Here is a 25,068-nt window from a genome sequence, read left to right on the forward strand (position 1 = left end):
CACTGCGCTCGCCCGCGCCCCGCCGCCCCTTTATATAGGAGCCCCGCCGCGCCCCCATTGGCCCGGCCCCGCCGCCAATCGCTGCCGGGTCTCGCAGCCCCTCCTGCGCTCTGATTGGTGAAGGGGGAAGGTCGGGGCTAGACGGAGCGCCAATCGGAACAAGAGGAAAAGGAAAGAGGCGGGGTAAAGAGAGAGGGGGCGGGGCTCCGGCTGCTTGCCCCGCCCTCTGGCACGGCCTGCGGCGTGGAGGGATCCCGGCGGCTTAAAGGGACCGCGCCCGGGAGCGGCGGCTGTGGGGACACCCAGCCGTGACACCTGGGATACCGCACTGATGTCCCGCTGGTGGCTCATTGACACCCCACTCGTGTCCCATTGATGCTCTGTTGATATTCTATTGACATTCCACTGGCATCTGTTGATGTTCTCTTGATGCTGAACAGATGCCCCTTACACATCCTGTTGGCATTCCACTGATGTCCTTTTGATGTTCCATTCATGTCCCATCGATATCACATTGGTGCTCCATTAACATCCCTTTCATGTCCCACTGGCATCCCATTCATGACCCATTGATACCCACTTGACAGCACACTGATACCCTACTAGTGTCACCTTGATACCTGCTTGACATCCCACTGATGCCCCACGATGCCCCATTGATACACTACCCACGGATGCCCAATTGATAACCAAATTGGTGCCCCATTGGTTTCCCATCATGGAACCCACAAGGTCAGGTGCTTCTACTGCACCCTGGCAGCCTGAACCCCAGTGCGTGTCCCACTGCTGTTTTCTCCTAAGAGATTCCCCAGCCCTGGGGTCTCCCTCAGAGCCCATCTCCACATCAGCACACTGCTCTCCCATTGGACAGTGGAGATCTCCCTGTGGGTACCAAGCTCTGCTGCTACTGATGCCCAGTGCGTGTGTGTAAATGGGGCAGCTGCCAGCAGGGCGTCACCAAAGCAGGACACGGCCCATGTGCCACGCATGTGCCAGGGTGCTGGATGGTTCCTTGGAAAGCCACAAAGCCATTGTGCAAAAGGAGGTGAAGGATAGGGCAGATGTTCAACATGTGGGGCAGCCAGGACTGGGCTCAGAGTGCTCCCCATAAACCCCAAGGGATGCCCACAGCTGCTGGGGGATCGTGGGGTTGGGCTGGGTGTGCTGGGTGAACCCTGAGGTCAGCAGGCAGGTGCAGGCTGTGGGGTGCAGGGAGTGAAAGCAGTTTTCCATGGAACCCTGCAAATACTGCTGTTGTGAAACCCCTTTGGTGGCACCGGCAGAAGAGCTTCATCAGGAAGTTTCCTAAGAGGCTGATGGACGAGTCAAAGTGCTTAGGAAATCAGGAGAGCATCCCCTCCCTCCCTTGTTTTCCATGTCCCATCTCCCATATCCTGCGTCCCACCTTCCCTGTCCCAGTTCCCATGTCCCACGTTCCACGTCTCATGCCCCACACCCCACATCCTATTTCCCCTGTGTTGAGCCCCCAGTGCCCTGTGATGCCATGGGGCGCACTGCAGGGCCCGACAGCACTGAGCTGAGCACCCACTCCTGGACTCCAAACCGTGGCATTGGGGCGCCCTGGCAGAATCCCTTGGCATATGGCTCAGGAGTTGGGCACAGGGGACTGCAGTGAGCAGCACCCCGTTGGGGGCTCTTTCCCAGCCCCTGTTGGGTGCTTGCCTGCAGAACTGGATGCAGGGCTGGGAGGGAACCGAGCCAGGCTGGGAGGGAACAGCCCAACCGAGGGGTCAGGAGAGGCCTTGGGGACACCCTGGCTGCATGGGACCGACTGCTGCCCGCCTGCCATTGCGCAGGTGAGCCGCCTCCCTGAGCAAGCAGCAGGGACCCAGCCCTGCTCCAGAGCCACCGACGTCACCAAACGTCACCCCGGGCAGCAGCAACGCTCCCTCGTGCATGGCAGAAGTCCCCATGTGTGCACTGCCTGTCCCCTGGCACCCGGCCCCATGCATGCCTCGGTGTCCCCATGCCACACACCAGCTGTCCCTGCATGCACGGCGCTGTCTCTGTGCATGCACACGTGCCACCATCCCCGTGCAGGTGCCAGCTGCCTCCAGGTGCTCACCTGTTGCCCCTACACAAACAGGCCACCATCCCCACGCTGTCCCTGTGCACATGTCTGTGCCTGCTGTGGATTTAGGAGGTGGGTCCCAGCTGTGTCTGCAACCTCCTTCAGCAAACAGCTCCTGGCTGCCTCCTGCTTGCACCATTTGTGCAGTTGTGGCACTGCTGGAACCCTGCAGCTCTCAGAGCACTGCTTTGTCCCCAGGGGAGCTGTGAGGATGGGGAAGGTGGAGCTGTGAGGGGAGGACAAGGTGAGGATGAGGAGGATGAGGTGAAAATGGGGTGGAGGTGAGGGTGAGGAGGATGATGTGGTGAGGAAGAAGAGGACAAGGTGAGGATGAGAAGAATGAGATGAGGATGAGGAGGACAAGGTGAGGATAAGGAGGAAGGGGTGAGGAGGAGGAAGACAATGTGAGGATGAGGAGGATGAAGTAGGGATGAGGATGATGAGATGAGGATGGGAAAGAGGAGGTGAGGACGAGGAGGATGAGGTGAGGATGAGGTGGTGAGGAGGAGGTGAGGAGGAGGAGGGGAGGACAAGGAGGATGAGGTGATGAAGGTGAGGAGGAGGAGGGGAGGATGAGGAGGTGGTGAGGATGAGGAGAAAGAGGTGAGGATGAGGAAGACAAGGTAAGGATGAGGAGGATGAAGTGAGCGTGAGGAGAATGAGGTGAAGATAAGGAGGATGAGGTGAGGATGAGGAGGATGAGGAGGTGAGGATGAAGAGGACAAGGTGAGGATGAGAAGAATGAGATGAGGAGGAGGAGGAGGAGGAGGTGGTGAGGATGTGGAGGAGGGGAGGATGAGGAGGAAGAGAAGGTAAGGATGAGGAGGAGGGGAGGATGAGGAGGAGGAAGACCTTATCCCACTGAGGAGCTGCAGCAGAGCACAGAGATGCCTGGCAACCCAGATAACGTGGGGCGGTGGGTGCTGCCCGCTTGGGCTGTGGGGGCAGAAGGAAGGGAGGAGGAGGGGTTGGTTGAGTTCAGGCTCATTCATCCCAAAAGCCGAAGGGAGGAGGAGGCAGAGGTCTGGGCAGAGGGTTTTGTGCAGCAGGTGGGGAAACTGAGGCAGGGGATGCGGGCAGCACTGCCAGCACCATCCCACTGCTCCCAGCCCTTGGCTGGGTGACACCTGGGTGCCACCAACTGCAGAGGACGTCCCCACACCGGCCAAAGCGAGGCTGAGTCCATCCCCACTCGGTGCAGGGGTCCCTGCGTGGCTCCCACAGCCCCTTTGGCTTCCGGAAATAACACTGATGGATGATGGCTGTGATGCCACCCCAGGGAGGTGTTGTGAGCCACCGAGGGCCACCTCCGAGGGCCTGAGATGAAAGGCAGTGCAGGAGCACAGGCTGTTATTAGCACGGCTGACACAGAGCTGGGGAATGGCACCGTCACCTCCCCGGGCTGCACACAGCCCTGCAGCCCCAAGCACCCCTGGAGCCACGCCGGGAGCGGTGGCATCGAGCCCCATCCGGTGACAATGATGGTGCCACCACTCTGCCCCCCAACCCCCGCGGTGACCCCAGATCTGCAGTGGGGGAACCCAAAACCACACGGTGTTCTCCCAGCAGCGCCCACAGCAGCCCGGCCTTCCTGGTGATGTAGCACTGTTTGCTTGGCTTGAGTTGGGTTTTAAGCAGCGACGGTCACCTGCAGGGCTGCTTTAGTTGGAGCCTGCTAGGAAACCCTGCCGGCCTTTGCCTTTGTTTTTTTTTCAGGCTGTGAGTGCTGCCTGAGTGCGGCTCCAGGTGGTGCCATGCACTGCCATCCCATTGCCATCTCATCGCTGTCCCATCGCCGTCCCATTGCCATCCCATTGCCATCTCATCGCTGTCCCATCACTGTCCCACTGCCATCCCATTGCCATTTCAGTGTCATCTCATCCTGCCCCATTGCCATCCCATCACTGTGCCATCGCTGTCCCATCACCATTCCATTACTGCCCCGCCATCATCTTATCTCCGTCCCACTGCCATCCCCTCACCATCACCATCCTATTACCATCCCACTGCTGCTTCATTGACATCCCATTGCCATCCCGTTGCAGCCCGATTTCCATCTCATCCCATCCTGCTGCCATCCCATCGCTGTCCCTTTGCCATTCCACTCCAGCCCCATTGCTGTCCCACTGCCATCCCATCGTCACTCCGTTGCTTCCCCTTTGCCACCTCACTGCCATCCCATTGCTGCCCTACTGCCATTCCATTGTTGTCCCATTGCTATCCCATCACTGTCACATTGCCATTCCATTGCTGCCCCATTGCTGCCCCATTGCTGCCCCATTGCTGCCCCATTGCCATCCAATTGCTGCCCTATTGCCATCGCATTTCCGCCCCATTGCCACTCCACTGCCATCTCATTGCTGCCCCATTGCTGTCCTATCTCTGTCCTTGCCTTAGTGCTGGCAGAATGGCTGCACTGGGTGGAGGCACAGGGGAAGTGGATACATGGCATGGCAGTAAGGGTACAAGGGACATGAGGACGCTCCCTGGGCTCCATCTATGGCCTCGTGCACTTTGGCGGTTGCTCAGCAGTGCCAGCCCATCCCTGGAGGGATCATTAGTCCTCCCTCATTAGAAGAAGTTACTCACCCATTAAGACAGACACAAGAATATCCTGGAAATGCCTCCGTTTGGAGACTTGTGGTGTTCGGGTGATGACTGAAGCCGTGAGGGTGGCTGCACGTGATGCTGCCCTGCACGTGGATGCTCGTCTCACCACCCAGGGCCGTCCCACTCCGTGTTGGGGGTCGGTGCTGCCAGGCTGGGCTGGCACTGCTGGTGTCCCTGAGCACCCACAGCATCCAAAGCTTTGGGATGAGCAGGGGGCTGAACCCATCCTGAGGGCATGGGGGGGGGGGGGGGGGACACTTGGAGCTTCAGGTATTTGAAGCAGATGAGCAACGCCAGCCATTAGGAGCTTATGGGATGGCAAACGTGTGAGTCATGGCCTCGTTGAATCAGAGCTTTAATTTGCAGCTCTGGCGACAATGGCTGCTTTGAAGAGAGGGGCTCTGCTCCCCGGGGGCTTCTTCCTTGTGGGTGGGAGGGTGCGTGCGCCCTGCAGGCCGTGGGGTTTGGGCTCAGGGCTGGCGCAACCCCAAGAGCTGTGGGGGATGGAGAAATCGTCCCCGACGTCCATCCAGGTAAAGGGCAATTTGTTGTGAGCTCACCTTTGGCTCACGGCACCCAGGGGGGAGCAGAGGACGCCCTCATGCCTCGCCCTGCACGATGGTCCCCTTGGCCATGGTGGGATCCCCGTTGTTGTGCTGGTGTCCCCATGGCTGTGTTGGTGTCCACGATGTTGTCCATGTTGGTGTCTGTGCAGCCACGGTGGTGTCCCCACGGCCACGCTGGTGTCCCCATGGCAATTCTGGTGTCCCCACAGCTGTACTGGTATCCCCATGGCCACGGTGGTGTCCCTATAGCTGTGTTGGTGTTCCTGTGGCTGTACTGGTGGCCCCATAGCTGCGCTGTGTTCCTATGGCTGTGGTGGTGTCCCCATAGCTGGTGTTCCCATGGTCACGCTGGTGTCCCCATAGCCATACCGGTGTCCCCTTGGCAATGCTGCTGTTCCCATGGCCATACTGCTGTCCCCATACCCATCCTGGTGTCCCCATAGCCATGCAGGCTTTCCACCATCATGGCCTGGAGCATTCCCCCTCACTCCTGCACGAAGCACAGCTCAGGCAAGGACCAGCCTGACCGGGTGGGTGCCACATCCACAGCACAACGCCACACGTTTCCCTTCTCCCAGTTGTTCAAAAAATAGAAAAGGAGCAACACTGGCAACACAAATGACAACAACCCCCCCCCATTGTCACCTCCTGCACCCAGAGCAGGGCAGCAACCTGGGAACAGGTTTGGGATGCGAGCGCCAACAACGCAGCCCTTGAGACACAGGAGGAGCGTGGGTGGCCCGTGCAAAAAAAAAACCCCCAAACGACACGACAAATTAACATTAATTTATTGGAACAGTCATGAAAAAAAAAAAAAAAAAAAAAAAAACAAGAATCTCTTTACACATGTGGCGCTTCTGTTGTTGGTTTTGGTTTTTTTCTTTTCCTTTCTATACAAGAGAATTGTCGCTGCTTCTCTCTCCCTCCTGGAAGCAGGGCACGATGCACGCCGGCGGGATGGCGCATGGAAATACAATCTGCGTGCTGCGCCGAACCCGGGGCTGTCTTTGGTTAAGGAGCAGCGCTGCTTCCACCCCCATATGGGGCTGAAGGAGGGGACATGCAGGGGGCTGGGGGCGCTCGGCATCCAGGAGGGACAGAGAGGCCCGGGTTGTGCAGGGCGCGAGGGGAGCGGGGAGCCCTGCATGGCTGTAGGATGTTTATTGAGCAAGACCCGGTGTGAGTGCAGCGCTGGGGTGGGCGGCCCTGTGGGGAACGCAGCCGTGGAGGGGGAGATGCAGATCCAGGCCCTCACCTCTGTGCGCTGCACCCCTGGGCTCAGGGGGTGCAGATGCAGCAAGCAAAGGGAGAGGCGAAGCCGGGTGCCCCCAGTTCTGCAGCCACAGCCCAACGCCGCCCCATGGGGTCACTGTGGGTTGGGGTCACCTCCAGCACAGCCCCGTGCTGCCAGTCCTGGAGCCCAGGGAGCGTCCTCAGCCCAGGGCCAGGTGCCCCCCACCCAGGGCTCCGTCCCGCTCCTCAGCCGGTCCACGGCTCGCAGGGCAGAGCTGCCCCCGCAGCTCCCATCCATCCAGGACGGTCCCCCCTTCCCAAACCCGGCGTGTAGTGATAGAGGAACCCGAAAGTGTGGGGGAGCAAAGAAAGAAAACGAAGAGAGAGAGAAACCAGAGGGAGGAAGCGGCAGCCCCGCATTATTGCCCCTTGGGGATGAAGGGTTCCCCCTCCTCCGGCTCCTGCCGCGGCCCCGGGTCGCTCAGACACCGCAGCATCCTCTGGCTGCTGGGGCTGTCGCTGGTCCCCGGGGTGAAGACGTCGTCGGTGCCAGGGGAGGAAGGCTCCTTGGGCCGCATCACCAACCCCTCCTCGTCCTCCTCGGGGGAGGGCGGCAGGCCACCGCAGCCCTTGGGCACCTCGTTGGGCAGCTCCACCGACTCCGGGGACTGCGGGGAGGCCGGGTCGATGGTGATGATGGGGAGGTTCTCCGAGTCCGGCTTGGGTTCGTAGGCCAGTGGGTCTGGGGGGAGCAGAGAGGAGTCAGGCAGAACGCAGCTGTGGGTAAATCGGGTCGGCCTGGGGAGTGCCAGCAGGAAAGGGGGTCCCGGGAACCCCAGCAAATGCACTGCAGGTCTTTGGGGTCTGCACCCCCGGGCTCGCTCTGACTTCGGAGGCCTTTTTCTGATCTGCGCATCCCGTTTGGAAGGCACCGGCCAGCCCAGCTCTGCTGGCACGGATTGAGAGGGGCAAAGCTGCCCTCTGCTGAGCAAACACTGCTTCGGCAAGCAGCAACGCTGAGCTGCTGCTGCTCGGGTTCCTCTCCTGCCGCCTAGCTGCCGTCCCCAAGGATGCACAGGGCAGAGGAGAGGGGATGCGGGACAGCAGAGAGGACACAGAACAACAGAAGGGACATAGGATAGCAGAGGGAGCATGGGACAGCAGAAGGGACACGGGATAACATAGGGGACAGAGAACAGTAGGAGGGACATGGGACAGCATGGGGGACAGAGGACAGCACAGGGATACAGGACAGCACAGGGATACAGGACAGCACAACCCCTGAGTGCCCGCACACCCAGTGATGCTCAGCACGACACCAACACCTGCGTGTCCCCCCAGCTCCATCCCACCCTACCTGAGCCGATGCGAGCCCGGGACATGGTGGGAGAATCAATCTTGTTAGCTGGCACTGTCAGGTAGGCATTCTGCAACCAGAACACAGGGAAAGCAGCATGAGGGACTGCCTGCAGCCAAACGGCCCCAGGGAAGTGGGGAATTGATCCTGAGTCTCAGGGATGAGCAAGAGGCAGCAGTGCGATGCAGAGGGTAAATGTATCCTCCCAGCCACGCTGCAAGGACTCGCTCTGCATCTGCCTCCATGCTGCAGTGACCAGAGGGCAGGGACAGCTGTGGTGGAACCCCATGCAGGACAGCGGTGCCCTTCCCATGCTGGAAGCCCCATCCACCTCCATGCCCGCCCCGTCCCTCACCAGCATCCCCCTGACCTGGCGATCAGCTTGCCGGATTTTCTGCCTCCTCAGGAGCATTTGGTTCCAGGCTTCCTCGTAGGGATCAGCCACCAGCGTGTGCCGGTTGTAGGACCGCAGCTATGAAAACACCCAAGAAAAGGAGATGGTGAAAAATGGGAAGGGAAAGGGAGGTCCTGGCACCGTCACCTTTGGAGATGGGATGAAACAGCCGCCCGTGGGCACAGCACGTCCATCCCCTTGTGGTTCATCCCGTGGGATGTCTCATCTCACCCACCAGGAGAAAGGCTCAGCCAACAAGCCAGCCTCCCCCCAGCACATCCCAGCATCTCTTGGGGAGGGAACAGAGACTGGGAACACATGGGGCCGAGCTCAGGATGGGCAGAGGGGCGCAGCTGGCACAGCTGCAGTTCGAAGGCCACCCCAGGGAAACAAAGGGGGAACGCGGGGCGAGGGCACAGCAGGGGGCACAGCACCTCACCCTCTGCCTGGTTTTCTGCAGGTTGCTGCGGAGGATTTTCCGGATTTCCTCCTCCTTGTCCTTGGACAGGGTTGGGATGACGCGTTCCTCAGGGAGGGTTTTGGGGCTGATGTTCCTGCACGGACAGACAGCGCTCAGAGTCATGGTGCCACAGCACACGGCAGGGCTGAAGGGCTGCTCGCCCCACGGCCACTAACAGGCAGCACAGGGCGGCTGGGAACTCACTGGATGGAGACAGCAGAGATGGTGGAGGGGATCTTGCCCAAGCCCCCACTCTCCACCAGCTCGATTGCCTGCTTCATCTCCATCTTGTGATAGAAAGCGATGAGCTGCGGCTCCTTGGAGCGCTCTCCTGCTATCAGGCACTTCTTCACATACTTCTTGTTGAAGCGATTCAGCCTTCCCGACAACGTGGGGAAAGAAGGAGAGGTAGTACATCACATCTGCCCCCGGCCCAGCACACCCAGCCCCCTGCAGATCATCTCCCCAGGCACAGGTTGGGACCCCCTCTGGAGCCAGGCAGACCCCACGGCTCACAGCTATGGGGCACCCTGCAGGAACTCCCCCCCTCTGCACGCAGCGTGGCAAAGCGGTGCAGCCCCACACCTCGCTCACACTCAGCCCAGCACTGTGATTCACTGGGGGGAGCCCATGTGGCTTCCACGGCCTAAGCAAAACCCCAGCCCTGGATTGCCAGTCGGCAACTCAACCCCGTTCCCATCTCACCCACAGGTCCCACCCAGCCACCCTCCTCACTTGTCTTTCCAGTGGTGATGCCCGTAGTGACCGCAGATATCCTCGATCCCCGTCAGAAGGTGATCCAGGAACTGCAAGAGAAGGCGCAGGGCACGGGCAGCTGGGGGGCTGCTGCCGCCTCTCCTCCCCATCCCCCACACTGACACGGGGTGACGGCACTCAGCAGGTTGTGACATCAGGGCTGTGGGTCCTGGGGGCCACGGGAGGGCGGGCGGTCCTACACAGCTCAGGCAGAGAGGGGAGGCGTGGGTCGGAGCGGGCATCGGAAGACACAGAAGGGGAGAGCCCTCGCTCCGTCCCCCCTTACCTTGGGCACCATTTAGGGGCAGCTCCGTGCACCCGCCTGGGCGCAGCGGTGGAGGTGGCAGAAGCAGAGAAAGAAGAGGGCTAAGGCAGCGAAGGGACGCGGGCCAAGGGCCGGGAACGCGGCGTTACCTGCGTGTGGATCTCCTCGTTGATGGAGCGCTTCGTCTCCTGCTTCTTCTTCACGGCCAGCAGATCCACCAGGGGCCGGATGGTCATGCCCTGGGGAGTGGGGCAGGAGGGTCAGACCGTGGGCTGGGAAGCAACCAGCAACCAGCCCAGGGAGTGGGGTTGAGGCTGGGTGGGCTTTAAGGTCACCTCCAACCTCAGCCCTCCCACGATTGAATGATTCTATGAGTGGCAGCTCCTTGCTTTCATCATTTCCACACCCCTGCGAGGCTCTCTGCCCCTCTGGACCCATTTGCCACCGACCTGCACGAAGACAGTGAAGAAGATGACGGTGATGATGGCCGTGAGGAACATGTCCCTCATGTTAAAGTGCTCATAGTCGAGGAGGTAACAGAGGGAGAAGGCGATGGCTCCCCGCAGGCCCCCGTAGGCAATGATGAACTGATCCTTTGGTGTCAGCTTCACGATTCGGAACTTGTTGATGAACCAGGTGAGGACCAGGACGCCTGGGGAGTGCACAGAAATGGTGAAGGAAGCCCCCAGACCTGAAGAAACCCCCCCAGAGCCCAGAGCAGTGCTGCAGCCTTTAACATGAGGGATATGCTCCTCCTTGGGTGCACGCTCATCCCAACGCCCAGCACAAACGTGGCCTCACCCCCATCTTCCCATAAAACCAACCAGAAGCAAAGTCCAATGCCTGCTGTGGAGCAGTGCTACCCAGTCAACTCCAGTCTTCCCAGCAAGGCAAACTGGGACCTGATTGCCCTGAGAGGAGCCCACAGCCCAGGAGCAGCCCCAGGGACTGCCAGCACAACAAGAGCTCACCTAAAACCCTCGCGATGAGGCAGAAGAGCAGCGTGCTGATGACGAAGGTCCAGTTCCAGTAGTGCTGGCCAGCCACGGTGGAGACACCCAGGAAGATGAAGATGAGGGTCTCGCTCACGCTGCTCCACATCTTGAGGAAATACTTGATGGTGGTGTGGGACTTGTGGGAGATGTTGGCTTCCACGTAGGGCCGCATGACTACGCCGGAGGCGATGAGCCTAGGGGCAAGGTGGGGGCACTCAGCAGCTGTGGGGGCAGCTCCAAGCCATGGCCCTGCAGCACGAGGCTTGTGAGATGCCAGGAATCCAGGGAAGGCAATGTAAGGGTTTTCCTTCCCCCTGGTTGGGCAGCATTGGAAGCAGGCAGCACAAACCCAATGCATTGTGAGCGCTCAGCAGGCCCTGCCTGCCACCACGTGCCTGGAGGAGCAGGAAATGGGCTGTCAGCAGTTTGGGATCTGTGGGACAGCCCAAGTGAGAGTCTCTCCCCGCTGCCTTGGTGCCCAACACAGCCCTGGCCTTCATCAGGCAAGCACTGGCCATGCTGGGACTGCTACAGAGAGCAAATCCCCCAAAAGTGGGGTCCTGGGACAGGAGGGCACCTCATCCCACCCGCCCCCAACTCACGCCATGATGCCGGAGAGGTGGAAGAGCTCAGCAGAGAGGTAGGCCATGTAGCTGTAGAGGAAGACGAAGAGGGGCTCAATGACGCGGATGTTGGAGGTGAAGCGGGACGTGAAGGCAGCAATCAGCCCATAAATGACGCCCACGAAGACGCCGCCCAGAGACACCACGAAGAAGCTGAGGAAGCCAAGGATGATATCGATAATGGTCACTTGCTCAAAGTTGGCAAACTCCTCAAAAAGGTGGTAGAGGACCTGGGAATGAGAAGGGAGAGGGGGTTTCAACCTGCCCCGCTGCTAAGAGATCCCCTCACCTCAGAGCTCTGCTTAGGGAGCATCCTTAGGACAGCAGAGCAGGGATGCATGCAGACACCCAAGGGAGCCTGGCCGTGTCACACAGAGCTGCATCCTGTGCTTCAGCCAGCAGAAAAAGCTGGCAGTGCTTTGCTGTCACACAGCTGGACGCACATCCAGGACAGCTCTGTTCTCCACTACAGTCCCAGCTGCCATCCCTGCAGGGGCTCCAGGTAAGGATGAGCCAGCAAGAGATCGTTCCCACTTCCAATGGATAAACGAGGACACCCAAGAGCCACGTGGGGAGAAAAGCCAACAGCTGCCCCTGCTCAGCACACAGCACAACCCAAATCTTCACGCTGTTTTGTAGCTGACGGGGCAGCCTTGCAAGGACCCCACCCTGGGCTGCATCTCTCACTTCTGGATGTGTTCATTGGAGAGATTTTAAAGCAGGAAGGGGAGTCTGGCTTCTGAGCATCCTGCAGGGTACTTGGAGCAGGGTGCCAGGCTCAGCATGCCAGAGCTGGTTCCTGGGGCCCGGGCTGGGACAGATGTGAGGGCAGAAGGCAAAAGTATTCCTTAGGGATGGGAGCGAGGACACAGCCCAGGGCAAAAAGGGAGAAAAGCTCCTGGGAAAAGCCTGGGACAGCACGTTCCTCCTCACCCTCTGCAGCATGCTGAGCAGAGCAGATGGGACGTGGGAACAGAGCCAGGAAAAAGCAGCGGGCTGGGAGTGAATGTGGAGGTCAACACTGCAGGGAGGAGGATGACAGCCATGCCAGCACCTGGACAAAGCCATCCTTTGGAAACAGCACGGATCCTCTGTGCCCCTCATTGCTTTTGCTGGGTGAGCAGCAGGACCTCAGCATGGGGGCCGGAAAGCAGCATCCCCCATCCCTGTGGGAAGAGGCTGGAGGGCAGCGTGAGCCAGCAAAGCTCCACAATCCTCCCTGAGATGCAGCAGAGCTCTGAGCCTTCCCAACCCGTCAAGTGAAGCGCATCACCTCAAAGCACCTCTGCAGTGTTTTCAGCCGCTATATTTAGCTCTGCACCTGCAGAAGTTCAGCAGCAAGCACAGCAGCACAGCCCTGCAGCCCGCACCGCCCAGCCTGTGCCAGCAGCGTCCCACAGACGGATGGAAGCAGCCCCGGTGCCACCCCAAAGCAAAGCCCAACACCTCCGCTCACCACCGTGACGGCGTCGTTCAGCAAGGACTCCCCAAAGACCAGGATGTGCAGCAGCTCGTTGATGTGGATCTCCTCAAAGACAGCCAGCACGGCCACCGGGTCCACGGCCGAGATGATGCTGCCGAAGAGCAGGTTGGCCAGCAGGCCGATGTGGTTGAGGCCGCTGCCCCCAATCTGGCACACGGCGTACATCAGCCCCCCCAGGAAAAAAGCATTCCAGAGCGTCCCCACCACGGCGAAGATGAGGATGGTGCCCAGGTTCTCCGTGAACTGTCGCAAGGGGAGGAAATAGCCGGCGTCCAAAATGATGGGAGGGAGAAGGAAGAGGAAGAAGATGTCTGATTTGAGGATGGGGGGCTTTTCGCCCACTGCTTTGATGAGCCCGCCGACCAGAAGGCCCACCACGATGAGCAGGCAGCTCTCGGGAACCACTTTGGACACTGAGGACATGACGTGGAAGCCTGGAGAGGAGAGAGCAGAGCACACGTTGGCTATGGGAACGGAGGATGTGGGAAGGAGGCACCGCTCCCAGCCCTCCCTGCTGTCTTTAGAACCTTCTGCTTGCCTCAGTTCCCCTTTCTCCCCCGTGCTCCCAAGCTGTGAAGTGGAAACTGGTACTGGGCTGACATACAGTACCACTGCTCGTCCCTGCAGCCCAGGCCAATGATGGGGGGCTCACTGGACCCCCAGCCCCATGCCAGCGCTGGCAGCACGCGCAGTGCTCACACAAGCTGCTGCTGGCTCCAGCTCTTCCCAACAGAGTTACTCACTCCCAGCACATGCAGGTGCTGCATTTACCTCTCATCAGACCCACGGGGGGCTCACGCTGTGCCCGATGGCAGTGTCCCATCCCTTAGGGTGCCTTGGGGTCACTGCAGCCCCCAGGTCCGTGCAACCCCTTACACCCCATCCCTGCCAGAGGGCTGCAGAGGCAGGGAGGGCTCCCCTGGATCGTCTCCCAGGATTTATAACGCTGACTTTGAAGTGAGGCACATTTGTTCCCTGGCAAAGGGATGGGTTTCCCATCAGGCACCGCTGACACCGTGTTCCATCATTCCTTCTGGCCGCGCCATCTGCACGGTGTGGACTCAAACCCTCGGCGGCGACGCGGGCGGCTCTGCACCACCACACTGCCAGCTCGTCCCTCCCTCCTCTGGTGCAGCACAAACATGTCTGGAAAGCAAAATGCCTCCCCCTGTGCCCAGCAGTGAGTCAGCTGATGGATCCGAGGATGGAGCAGAGCTTCGACTGCTTCTCTGCAGGGATCCTCACAGCCTGGATGGGTCTGGCATGGCCTCACAGGGCTCTGGTGGTTCTGGAAGGTCTCAGGTGCTGTGATGAGGGGTAAGAAGCCTGCTTTCTGTGCTGGTTTTGTTGCAGCAGCGCTGCCAGAGCAAAGCCTGGGGATGGCAGAGGAGCAGCCCCCCAGAGCAGGTTCCCTACAGCACATCATGCAGGAGAGCATCCTCTGTACCATGGCAGAGCCCAGCCCCATCCTCCTCACTCCCACCTCACACATCAGTCAGTGCTGCTCAGGTTTCTTTCTGCAGGAACAGCCCCAGGGCTCTCAGCCCGTCCCCATCAGGAGGTGCTCCACGATCCCACCATCTCTGCAGGTGCCACACATGTGAGGTGCAGCAGCACGGTGCAGGATAATCCCTTCCCCTAGCACAGCTCATTGCAAATGGCACTCAGGGCACACCTCAGCATAAGCCAGCCTTGGCCACAATCAGATGGAAAGCTACACAAGCAGCACGAAGCCTGCAGCTCACCTGGTGCTCAGCCTCTGAGCACATCCCATCATGAATAAAACACAAATGCTGACAATTAAGCATCTCTCACTTCTTCCCCACGGGCCCCGGGGATCCCATCGAACCGGAACATTCGTGCACTGATGTGAATTTGGTGCTTCAGGTCCCTAAAAATACACTCACTCACACAGGCTGCATGTTAATCATGCCTTCGATTCCGTGGAGGCAGCTCATCTGCTATCAAACATTGTGTGCATCCAGAGCAAGAACGGTTGGGTAAACACCAACCCTGAGAGCAAACAAGGAAATGTGCAAGCTAATGGGTTCAGTCGGGCTGCATGGGCTGCAGTGCAGGCTGAAGTTTGGGGCAGGGCAGGGTGGTGGGACCGGCTCTGCAGCCTTCATGCTAGCCAAGGTCAAGTGCAGCTCAAGCTCCAGAGGGGGTGAAATCACATTGTGGAGATTTGGGGCTGTTGTGAGGCATCGCCTGCGCTGCTGAGGAGTTTGCCTTGCGGCTCCTCAGCACTGGGGGTCTTCGGTTTGGTCTCAAAACATTTGCATGGGGCTGCTTCAATCCCAGCACAGCCAGCGCAGGGCAAGAACACAACTCCTGCCCTGCAGAGCTGCTGGTGCAGGGAGCCTTCCCCTTGCTGCTGCTCAGAGGCTGTGGATGCTCAAAGAGGCCGTCAAGCTCAGCCCCGTCCTGGTGAACCTCTGTGGGTCCCCAGGCACAGAGAGGTGATGGCAAACCATGAGCTGCCACAAGTGAGGGCTCCCAGAGGTCCATCTGTGTGCTGACAATCAGGACCTGCCTGCCCTTCCCCAGGCCCTCAATGCTGATGCGTGCGGGGCCATGTAAACATTTACTCCCAACCCAACCACCCTGGACAGGCTCCAATCTGCACACTGTTCTGGCCTTCCTCAGCTACAGCTGGGTTACAGCGCCGTCGGACAGGCTGGGTGCAGTGTGAGCTATGTGAGCTCCATCCCAGTGCTCCTTCTCTGCCTCCTGACCCCAAATGTGCCGTATCTGAGCTGCCTTCTACCCAAGCTGCAGATGGGAAGGATACAGAGGGACGGGATTCGAGGACAGAGGGATGGAACAGGCAGGGATGCAGCCCAAAGAGGAGATCTATTGCCCCATGCTGCTCCCAGCCATTTGGAAATCCCCTGAGGCCACAGGCACTGCGTGCCCTTGCGGTGCTGCCATCCCCATCCCATCCATCCAGACTGCTCCCCCTCCCATCACCCCGGCGCTGCAGTGCAGCTCTCCAGCATGGGACCCAAGGTCAGCTTAGTCATCGCTCTGGCAGCACTTGGTAGATGTAAAGACCTCTCCCAGAGCAGCTCGAAATGAACGTTTTAATAACATTTTAATCAGATACTTTCCAAGAGCATTTACGGTGAAAGAAAAAGCAGTGAAGCCTTTATGCACTTCTCTGCTCCAACCCCTGGGGCTGTGCTCGAGTTGGAGCCACAGAACCCCCCAACACCTAAAAATCACCCATGTTTGGAAGGAGCTGAGCCCTCATGTCTGCCCTGCAGGGCTGCCCTTCTGAAGGACACTGCAGAGTGCGGGCTGTAGGGAGCACATGTGGCTCAGCACCAGCAGGGCCCCTCTGAAAGCCACATGGACCCTTCTGGGTGCCACAGACAGAGCACCAAACAGCACAGCCTCAGCAACGGGGCACTGCTGGGCCTGGGGAATGGAGCTGGATGGGTCCTGCTGGGGGAAAAGAGGGACAGAAGCGGGGCTGGGACAGCTCTCCAGCTGGTGACCCCAAAACCTGCACCTCAGAGCAAGAAATGCTGTGCTGCACAGGGAAGCAGTGAGCAGAGGTGGTGGGGGAAGAGGTTGGGCTGAGCTGTACCTGGCACTGTCTGCTTGTTGCTCTGCACCTTTCAGGTTTGGGCTCACTGGGGCCGTCCCAGCGCTATCAGCACTGTTCTTATCTCCTGCACAGCAGCAGCCTGGGGTTGGTCACCTTCTCACACAGGGCTGGGTGCACAGGGCTGTGCCAGGCAGCCACAGCTCTCCTATCCAAACCGCCCTCCATTCACTTGTTTGCAGCACGAGGGGCAGGGAAGGGGAACAAGGGGTGATTCAGTGCGGGGGGAACAACGACTGGGCTCCGTTTGAGGGCAATAGGAGTGGGAAATCAGCTCTGGAAAATAATAAGGGCTGTAGCTCTGGCAAATAGCAACTGGTCTTAATGGCTATTGACAGCCATGGGACTGGCAGGGCTGGCACCAAGGAGCTGGGGCTGTGCTGGTGCACACGGATGCTGCCCTGCTCCGTGCAGAGCCCCAAGTCACCAAAAGCAGCATCAATTAATTACGTTCCCATTCCTTGGCTTTTCTTCCTAATTAGCAGTGAGAAAATAACGAGGTTCTAGCACAACTCTTTGTCTGATCTGGAGCAAATCCTTGTGGCTCCATCTCCTCCCCTGCCTTGGGCAAAGCTCCATTCTCTGTGCACAGAGCCCTGCAGCAGTGAGGATGCAGCACTGCAGTGCTGCCAAATGAACACCGCTGCCCTCGGACCCCAACAGCGCTGCTGCAGTGCTGCAAAACAGGAGGAGGATGCAATGGTCCCTGGCACACCGGAGAGCTGTGAATCATCTGCAGGCAGCGGGCATGTCAGCCTGCCAGGGCTGCTCTGTGCTGACAAACAAGCTGATGCAAAGCACAGAACAGCCATAACGAGGTGCATGGATCCGCGGTTGAGCCTCCCCACGTCCTCAGGCTCTGGAGCCCAAGAGAATTTCCTGCTGGAAAACTCAGGGTGCCCTCATCCCAATTAAAACCTGCTCAACCCAAGTGCTTCCCTTTGGCTAATTAACCAGGATGAGCTGAAATGAAATGCTGTGCCCCACTGCGCTGAGCTGTAAACCACAGCCATGCAGAAGTCCTGCAGCAAGGAAGAACCCAACGCTGCTCCTGCTGCATCACTCAGCATGCTTCCACACGGCTCAGCCCAACCACTGTGTGTGGGATTTGATGCCCGAGCTGCACACAGTGCTCAAAGAAGGCAGCATGGGGCAGAGCTGGCCTCCAGGAGGGGACAGGAGAGACCCATGACCCTCCAGCCATGCCCCAGCTGAGCACTGCTGCAGCACACGGGCAGTGCAGGGGGAACTGTACCACTGTACCAGCCAAGAGCATCCCTGCAGCAAAGCACCAGCGTGGCAGGAGCCTTGTGAGCTCTTTGGAGAGCAGGGAGAGGCGATGCAGCAAAAGGCTCGTCCCTTGGTTTTATCTCCAAAGCACTCACAAGAAATTAACAGATCAACTGGGAGTCTTTTACAGAGCCAGTATTAATTTCCTCCCGGCTGTAAAGAGGAATGAAGAAACAAAGGGCATTAAATGCACTTGCCCGTGTCCCCCAGTGAACAGCGTGCCAGCAGCTCCACAGCTCCCAGTTTCCAGCCCTACATTTAGATAACGCTCCTCCAAACCAGCAGAGAAGCCAAGGACACTGCAAGGAAAGCAGATTGCAAGGAAGATCTACTGGCTACGAATCGCAGAATCACCGAGGTCGGAAGAGAGCTCTGAGATCATCCAGCCCAACTGCCCACCCAGCAGCATCTCCCTGCTGACCCACATCCCTCAGTGCAGCTCCTCGAAAGGAGAACCCATGGAGCCCTGGAGCAGCACCCCACTGCTCCAGAGTTGCCTGCAGGGAGGAAAACATGGGGACCGCAAGCAGCAGGGCTGGGCTGCTGTACAGAGCTGGAGCGAGGGGCCAAGGAAGGGTTTGGGATGCTGTAAATGCATCACGTGCCAAGCTTGCTGCTGGAAAGCCCCAATAACTCAAGGAACTGCAAACCCATCGACCCAATGACCACATTCCTCTCCAGGGCACATTCCAGAGCCACTCCTGGATTGCAGCTGTGATCAGCACGACTGCAGGGTGGCTTTGCAGCAGCTCCACGCAGTGCCTCACACAGCACTGCTGGGAACCTTTGCATCAGGAAGGTTCCACCAGCAGCACTTGAACTTTTTAAGATGGCTTTCTTAGAAGAAGGGCTCCAAAAACGGCTCCAGCTCCACGGAACAGGGCTGGGAGCTAAGCAGGAATGTTCTTTGCCCACAGTTCTGCAGCTGCTGTGATGCACACGGACGGCACAAACCGCTGGGTTGGGAGGGCGCAGTGCAGTGCATCACCTCCAAGGTTGGAAAAGAGCACTCAGATCCCATCCCAACCATCGCCCCATCTGCACTGTGTTGTATTTGTGGGACAAAGCCAAACCTTCACGAAGGCACCGCATTGCTCCAGGGCAGGAGATGCCTAAAACCACACTGCTGCACCCATTGCAGCCTTGAACAAATGGCTCCTGGAGCCCTCGGAGCCTCAGGAGTGAACTCCAGGGCAGCCCAAGGTGAGCACCAAGGGCAAAGCCCTCCATGCCAATTGCCTTCCTCAGGAAGGGCAGATTTCCTCGCAGGAACACAGGCAGGAAAGACAAACAAAAGCCTTTCAGGAAATAACCTGCTGGTGTCCTCTGCGATCGCAGGGAGGATGCGGCCACAATATTGCCCTGATTACTACCGGGCTTCGGCGGCCGAAACAAAGCGATGTAATTTGCAGCACACGACAGCAATGAGCTGGGAGAATCAGCCTGCATCAGTGCTTCCTGACAGGAGCTCCCCAGGGAAACTGAGGCACGGCACTGCCAGAGGCACAGCGCTCTGCCCTCTGTGCCGGCAGCGCCAGGGCGAGGAGCTGCCTTCCTTCTGACCTGCCTTCCTTCCTTCTGACCTGCCTTCTCCTGCCAACCTGCCCTCCCCTTCCTTCCCACCTGCCTTCTTTCCTTCTGAGCTGCCCTCCTTCCTTTTGAGCTGCCTTCCTTTCCTTCCCACCTGCCTTCCTTCTGAGCTGCCCTCCTTCCTTCCCACCTTCCATCCTTCCTTCTGACCTGCCTTCTTTCCTTCTGAGCTGCCCTCCTTCCTTTTGAGCTGCCTTCCTTTCCTTCCCACCTGCCCTCCTTCTGAGCTGCCTTCCTTCCTTATGAGCTGCATTCCTTTCCTTCCCATCTGCCTTCCTTCCTTCTGAGCTGCCCTCCTTCCTTCTGAGCTGCCTTCCTTCCTTATAAGCTGCATTCCTTTCCTTTCCATCTGCCTTCCTTCCTTCTGAGCTGCCCTCCTTCCTTCCCACCTTCCATCCTTCCTTATGATCTGCCTTTCTTTCCTTCCCACCTGCCCTCCTTCCCTCCTGCCCTGCCCCACACATCCAGCACGCTGTGATTCCTAAGCACTGGAAGAAGCCAGCTGTAAAGGTGCAGAGGGAGCCCAGCCTGCTTCTGCAAAGGTGCCTCCTGCAGGCTCAGCAGAGAGAGGGGATTTACATCCCTGCCACCACCACCCACTACATGGAACTCAGGAGATGCCCCCAGGGCCAACTGCACTGCAACTGTGCGGCCCACAGAGATGCACCCGTCCCCTTCTGATCACAACTACTTTGCACTCTTCAACCTTCTGCTCTGGGATCTCCCCCAGCCGTGTGCTGAGCCTTTGGTCACCGCTGTCCCCACCAAACCCATCCCATGGGGATGGAGCCCTGCAAGCAAAGCAGGAATGGGCAAAGCTGCTCCATTCCCACCGCAGCAGTGATCCAACGCAGCCACGCGTGTGTGCCACCAAAGGCCTGCATTTCATGTCCTTGCTCCCAAGCAGAAGCACACGTGTGCTCCTCTGCCCCGAGGAAAGAGCAGAACACAAAGTGATGAGATTTCCACCGCTCCGTTAATACACAGATGCTGGAAAACCAAAGGGAAGTCAGAGGGATGAGTGAGACCTCAGCCAGCACAGATGGCAATCACTGCCTCGAGCAGCACGGAGCTCCAACACGTGGCCAAAGAAACTCCTGAACTCTCAGCTCCATTGCTGCACTTTGCAGCCGAGACTGCGGAGCCACAGCAGCCCTGACCAGCAGCGATGGGTGCTGTGTGCGGATGCTCAGAGCTTTGGCAGCGCGTTCCTGATGGATTTCAGCTTTCATTTGAACAAATTAAGCCTTGGGGACCCAAAAGAAAAAAAAGAACTCGAATGTTTACAAGGCAGCTGCAGCAATTCATCATTGCTTTCCTTCAAGTTTCCTCTCTCAGCACCCACAGCTCTGCCTGCAGAGCAGCACACAGAAGGATGCTCTGAGAGCAGCGCAGCCCCAACACCCAGGGCAGCCCCTGAAGCAGTTCCATGCAATGCCTGGCTCTGTCTTGCAGATGAAGAGCTTTCTTCCCCTCAAGTTTTGGGTGTTTCTTGCTCAGCTTTCAGCAACAGGCAGAGTAAGGAGAATTAACTGCCATGGCTGCTCTTCCTGAGCCAGCAAAGCAGAGGGTGAAGGCAAAGCACAGCATTTGGATCCTTCCCCCATAAGGCAGTGGGAACACAGTGAGTCTGCATTAATCAGGGGCCGTTTCAATTAATTAGCACGACAATTTTACACTTCTGTGGCACCAGCTGCATCAGTGCTTCCAAATCCTTTCCTGTTATTCCCGACAACAGAACAGCCACCAGCTGACACCAAAGGGAACGTGTGCTGTGCTTGGGGGTGATCTCACCCCATATCTGCAGCCTGAAGGATGTGGGAATCCCACATCAAAGAGCCCCACGGACTCAGGGCACAGAACTCAGGCCCTGCAGCTCTCCCACCCTGCTGTGCTCACACCATTTCCAGCACGGTGATGCAGGTTTTGGGGAAACACACCTGGCTGCTTCCTCGCTGCCTCCTCCCCAAGCCCTGCAGGTGGCATCGCTGTCCCAGCAGCATCCCCAGCTGCCACCATTTGCACCCCCAGCAAAACCTCACCCCCCCACCCACGTGAAAAACCAGAGGGGGCGGCATTTGGGAAGCGCTCAGGCTTTCTAGCACCCAGCTCTGGCTGTCAGACAGCAGCTGTCAGCCTCTAAAAATGATCCTTTGGCAATGGAAGCAGCGCATCGCGAGGGCACGCAGCCCAACCTGCAGCCCAACCTGCGGCCCAACCTGCGGCCTCTGTGCTGTGATCTGCTCCTCCCGGCTCCTATCCCTGGGGAATCCCTCCATCCCACTGCTCCTCAGACAGCAGCAGTGTCCCCACAGCAGCCCCGTGCCGCCCTGCATTGTGCACCTCTCTGCCCTGCAGGGATGCACTGCCTGCATTGCTTTGCACCATGCTGATACGCAGTATGTGCTGATATTTTCCTGCATAGGGACAGCGGTGGCTGCAGGGAGGCACAGGGACCTCAGGCACAGGGACAAAACGAGCTCTGCAAAGCTGGGAAGAGACATTGGAGCAATGACTCAGTAATTACTTCAGGCTCCAAGCAGAACCTGAGCGCTGCACTGGGCTCCGAATTCACGTCTCGCACGCAGCAATGAGCAAAAGGATGGCACAGCTCAGGGCCAAGCAGGGACCCCACAGCACTCTGCAGGAAATGACATCCCCAGAAGCCGTTTGCACTGCAAGGCACAGCAGCATGGCTGCTCCCTGAAGTGGGGCTGAGGGGACACGGAGCTCTGGGATGCAGCAGGGCTGGGATCCATCAGACCTCAGTCCTCACGCAGGATGGGAGCAGCACCTCTGTGCTTTGTGGTTCCGAAAGGCAGAGCCTGAGGGGTGCTCTGGAGATGGAGCTGAGCCTGATTCCTCCCCAAGGTTGGCAGCATACAGCTGGGAGCTGAGCAGCACAGCTCTGACCACCAGCCTGAGCCCACGGCACGCCAGCAAAGGGACCGCACTGCAGCTTGCAGGCACAATGCTGGCTCCTTCCTTCCCTTCCCCCTGGCAATGGAAAAATATTCATAACTGAACCCAAATCGCACTGTGACGATTCTGGGACAAAGTCTGGCTGCACTGCTCCCAGCAGCTCCAGCTGATGCTGCTCCACCTCCACCAGCACAGCCACAGCCCTATAGCTGGGGGAACTGGAACGGCGCTGCTGCGTCTGTCCCTCACCCCCCTCTTTCTCCTACACAGCCTTAAAATACCACTGGGTGCTCAGCAGCAGCCTCCCCTTCCGCGTGGGATGAGGGGAAGCAGAAGCAGCAGAGGCCTGTGGGACACACGTCGGTCACACATCAGCGCTGTGCCCCCACGAAGGAAAGGAGCGACCCCCAGCCTGCAGCAAAAAGAAGCCCAAACCTCTGGGATGCCCCTGCACTGAGCCCCACTGCCAGCCCAGTTCACGGGGGGGCACACTGCAATGGTTTTGCAGGAAGCTCCTGCAATGCTGGGGTAGCTGGGAGAGACGGACAACAGGAGGCACCGAGCTGCAATTAAAGCCACGCTGTTAATTCCCAGCCCACCCCGTGTTCATTCTCCTCTTTGAGGGAGCTGCTTGCAAATCCCTGCTGGATGTGCAGGCATGCCAAGGGATGGGCTGGGCTCCCTCAGCATCCCCAGGGGAGACGTTGTCCCTACAAGAACCCTTGCAAAGTTGCAAAGCGGCTCCTCCCGGATCGCACCCCTCCATCACAGCCTTGCATAACGCTTTCAATGCAAAAGAACCGGGCTCAGCTCACAACCAGGAACAACTTCCCAGCTGCACAAAGCCAAAGAGCTCCCCGAGCTGCCGGGCTCCACGCTGCGGCGTTGCTCACAGCCTGCGTGCCGCCCTGCTTTTGGCCCCTCCTTTCTCCTTCAGCTTCCGCACAGACACTCCGGATTTCATCACTCATTCCGTTCCGAGCAGGATGACAGCCAGCGCAGTGCCACAGCCCCCAGCGCTGAGCAGAGGCCGCGTGGTTTGGGGATCTGAAGGCTGCATTTCCTGGTGCGCGGCTCCTCTTTACGCACCTTAAGCCACGAAGGATGGAGCTGCACCTCCTGCTTGGTTGTGCTGCTCTGTTCCTATCCAGAAATGCATTGAGCTGCTGGGGCTGGAATGCTTTTCCTTGTAAATAAAGCATGCAGAAAATGGGGTTTGACCGGGCAGTGCCCATGGAGCGGGGTGGGGTACAGCAGGGCAGTTTGGGCATGGTGAGCCCAAACCCTGAGCAGCAGGGTTTGGAGCACTCAGCACCCAAAGCACCGTTCCCATTAAGTCACAGCACTCCACACTGCTGTTAAAGCCGATGGGAATTGAGGTGCAAAAACCACGGGGATCCAGAGCTGCTCCCCCCCCCCCCCCTTCACCCTCTCCCAGCCTGGAGAAGGTAACAGCGCAGAGAAACCCTTGGAGCTGGGCACTGCTTTCAGCTGGGGCTGCTGCACTGCATCCCGCTCTGGGGTGATTTCCCTACTATCAAAGCTTGGAAAACACTCAGGCAACCACGGCTGCTTTGTGCCCCACAGCCCTCAGCTGTCACCCCCAGCCCCGCTGCGCTGCCCGGTGGTTTTGCTGCAGGCAGGGGTAGGAGGGAAGGGGAGCACGGAGCAGTTGGAAAGGATTTCTGCAAGGTTACAAAAGGCACGGCGTGGTTTGGAAAGGAAACAAAGCACCGAACAAAGCTTCCTCCTCACCGGCAGAGAAAGCAAAACTAAAACGCTGCTCCCAGTCAGGGTGCAGGGAGACTCTGCTGTTAGATGGCATTGGAACCATCCGTGGGGTTGGGGGGCACTGCGCCCGCTGCCAGGCCTGCGGCAAACACAAGGTCGTGGGGAGAGAAAGGGATGCCCACTGCTGCCATGGGATGGAGGGGGGGTTTGTATGGGGTGTGCGGGGGATCAGCATGGGGATGCACCGGGGGGCTGCCCCCAGAGGACGGGGGTGCAGGTGGGGGGCTTAGGGGTCTCAACGGGGTGCTTGTGGGGCTGCATTGGGGAACCTGGGAAGCTGCATTGGGGTGCTGAGGGTTTGTAAGTGGGATGCTCAGGGGGTCGCACGGGGGTTCCAATGGGGTTGCAATTGGGTGCTCAAGGGGTTGCAGTGGGGCACTCGGTCACAATGGGGCGCTCGGAGGGTCACAGTGGGGTTGCAGCTACGGCTCTCAGGCAATCCCGATGGGGGTGCTCACAGGGCTGCAATCAATCAGGGGTCTCAGGGGTCACAGCGGGGGGCTCGGGGGGTGCAGCCGAGATGCTGGCAGCACCCACTCCATGCACACCCTAAGGGTCCCTCCCGGGGGTCTCCCACCCCGCTGCTCTCCCCACACCACCCCCCATCTCCCCTCCCCCCCCAGCCCCCAGCCCCTACCCATCTTCATCAGGCAGGCCAGCAGGATCCAGAGCGAGATCTCGAAGGGGATGCGGACGTGCGAATAATCGATGCCCAGCACGGGGAAAGCTTTGCGGGGTTTGGAATGCCCATCGCTCGAGTGGTTGTGATGCTGTTTGTTCAGCGGGTGAACCTCCTGGGCCGTGGCGGGGGGGGCGGCGGTGATACCCCCGAGTTCTCCCCACGGTTGCTCCCCGGCGTTGGCCTGTAAACCTTGGCCGGGAAGCAGCGGGCCCAGCAACAGCAATAGAGCCCAAGGAAGGGCTCGGAGGGCCGCGGCCCCCATGGCGGAGGGAGCCGGGGCCGCCCCGCAGAGACGCTGCGAGGAGATGGGACGGCGGCGGAGCGTCCGTACATCCCGGGGCGGCCG

At 59.1% G+C, this 25,068-nt stretch overlaps 1 protein-coding gene across 1 annotated transcript; it reads right to left on the minus strand.

Annotated features, from left to right (window-relative positions):
- Positions 1–6,100: 6,100 nt before the first annotated feature.
- SLC9A1 (solute carrier family 9 member A1) lies at positions 6,101–25,068 on the minus strand. Its single transcript, XM_048968974.1, has 12 exons — positions 24,678–25,068; positions 12,808–13,268; positions 11,331–11,581; positions 10,705–10,922; positions 10,183–10,385; positions 9,883–9,972; positions 9,448–9,518; positions 8,917–9,090; positions 8,692–8,806; positions 8,229–8,330; positions 7,859–7,928; positions 6,101–7,243 (listed from the first exon to the last, which is right to left on the minus strand). The coding sequence occupies exons 1-12, from the start codon at positions 24,982–24,984 to the stop codon at positions 6,921–6,923; spliced, it is 2,385 nt and encodes a 794-aa protein (XP_048824931.1). The 5' UTR covers positions 24,985–25,068; the 3' UTR covers positions 6,101–6,920.

The sequence above is a fragment of the Lagopus muta genome, chromosome 23 (genome assembly GCF_023343835.1).
Source record: "Lagopus muta isolate bLagMut1 chromosome 23, bLagMut1 primary, whole genome shotgun sequence".
NCBI lineage: Eukaryota > Metazoa > Chordata > Aves > Galliformes > Phasianidae > Lagopus > Lagopus muta.

What these genes read in the sequence shown, in the direction of transcription:
- SLC9A1 (XM_048968974.1), bottom strand. Translation starts at nt 24,984, where the DNA reads ATGGGGGCCGCGGCCCTCCGAGCCCTTCCTTGGGCTCTATTGCTGTTG. An exon ending in CCTCATCGCGAGGGTTTTAG is followed by an intron (nt 10,386 to 10,704) that starts GTGAGCTCTTGT and finishes TGCACTCCCCAG; the next exon opens with GCGTCCTGGTCCTCACCTGG. An exon ending in CCGGGCTCGCATCGGCTCAG is followed by an intron (nt 7,244 to 7,858) that starts GTAGGGTGGGAT and finishes TGCTCCCCCCAG; the next exon opens with ACCCACTGGCCTACGAACCC.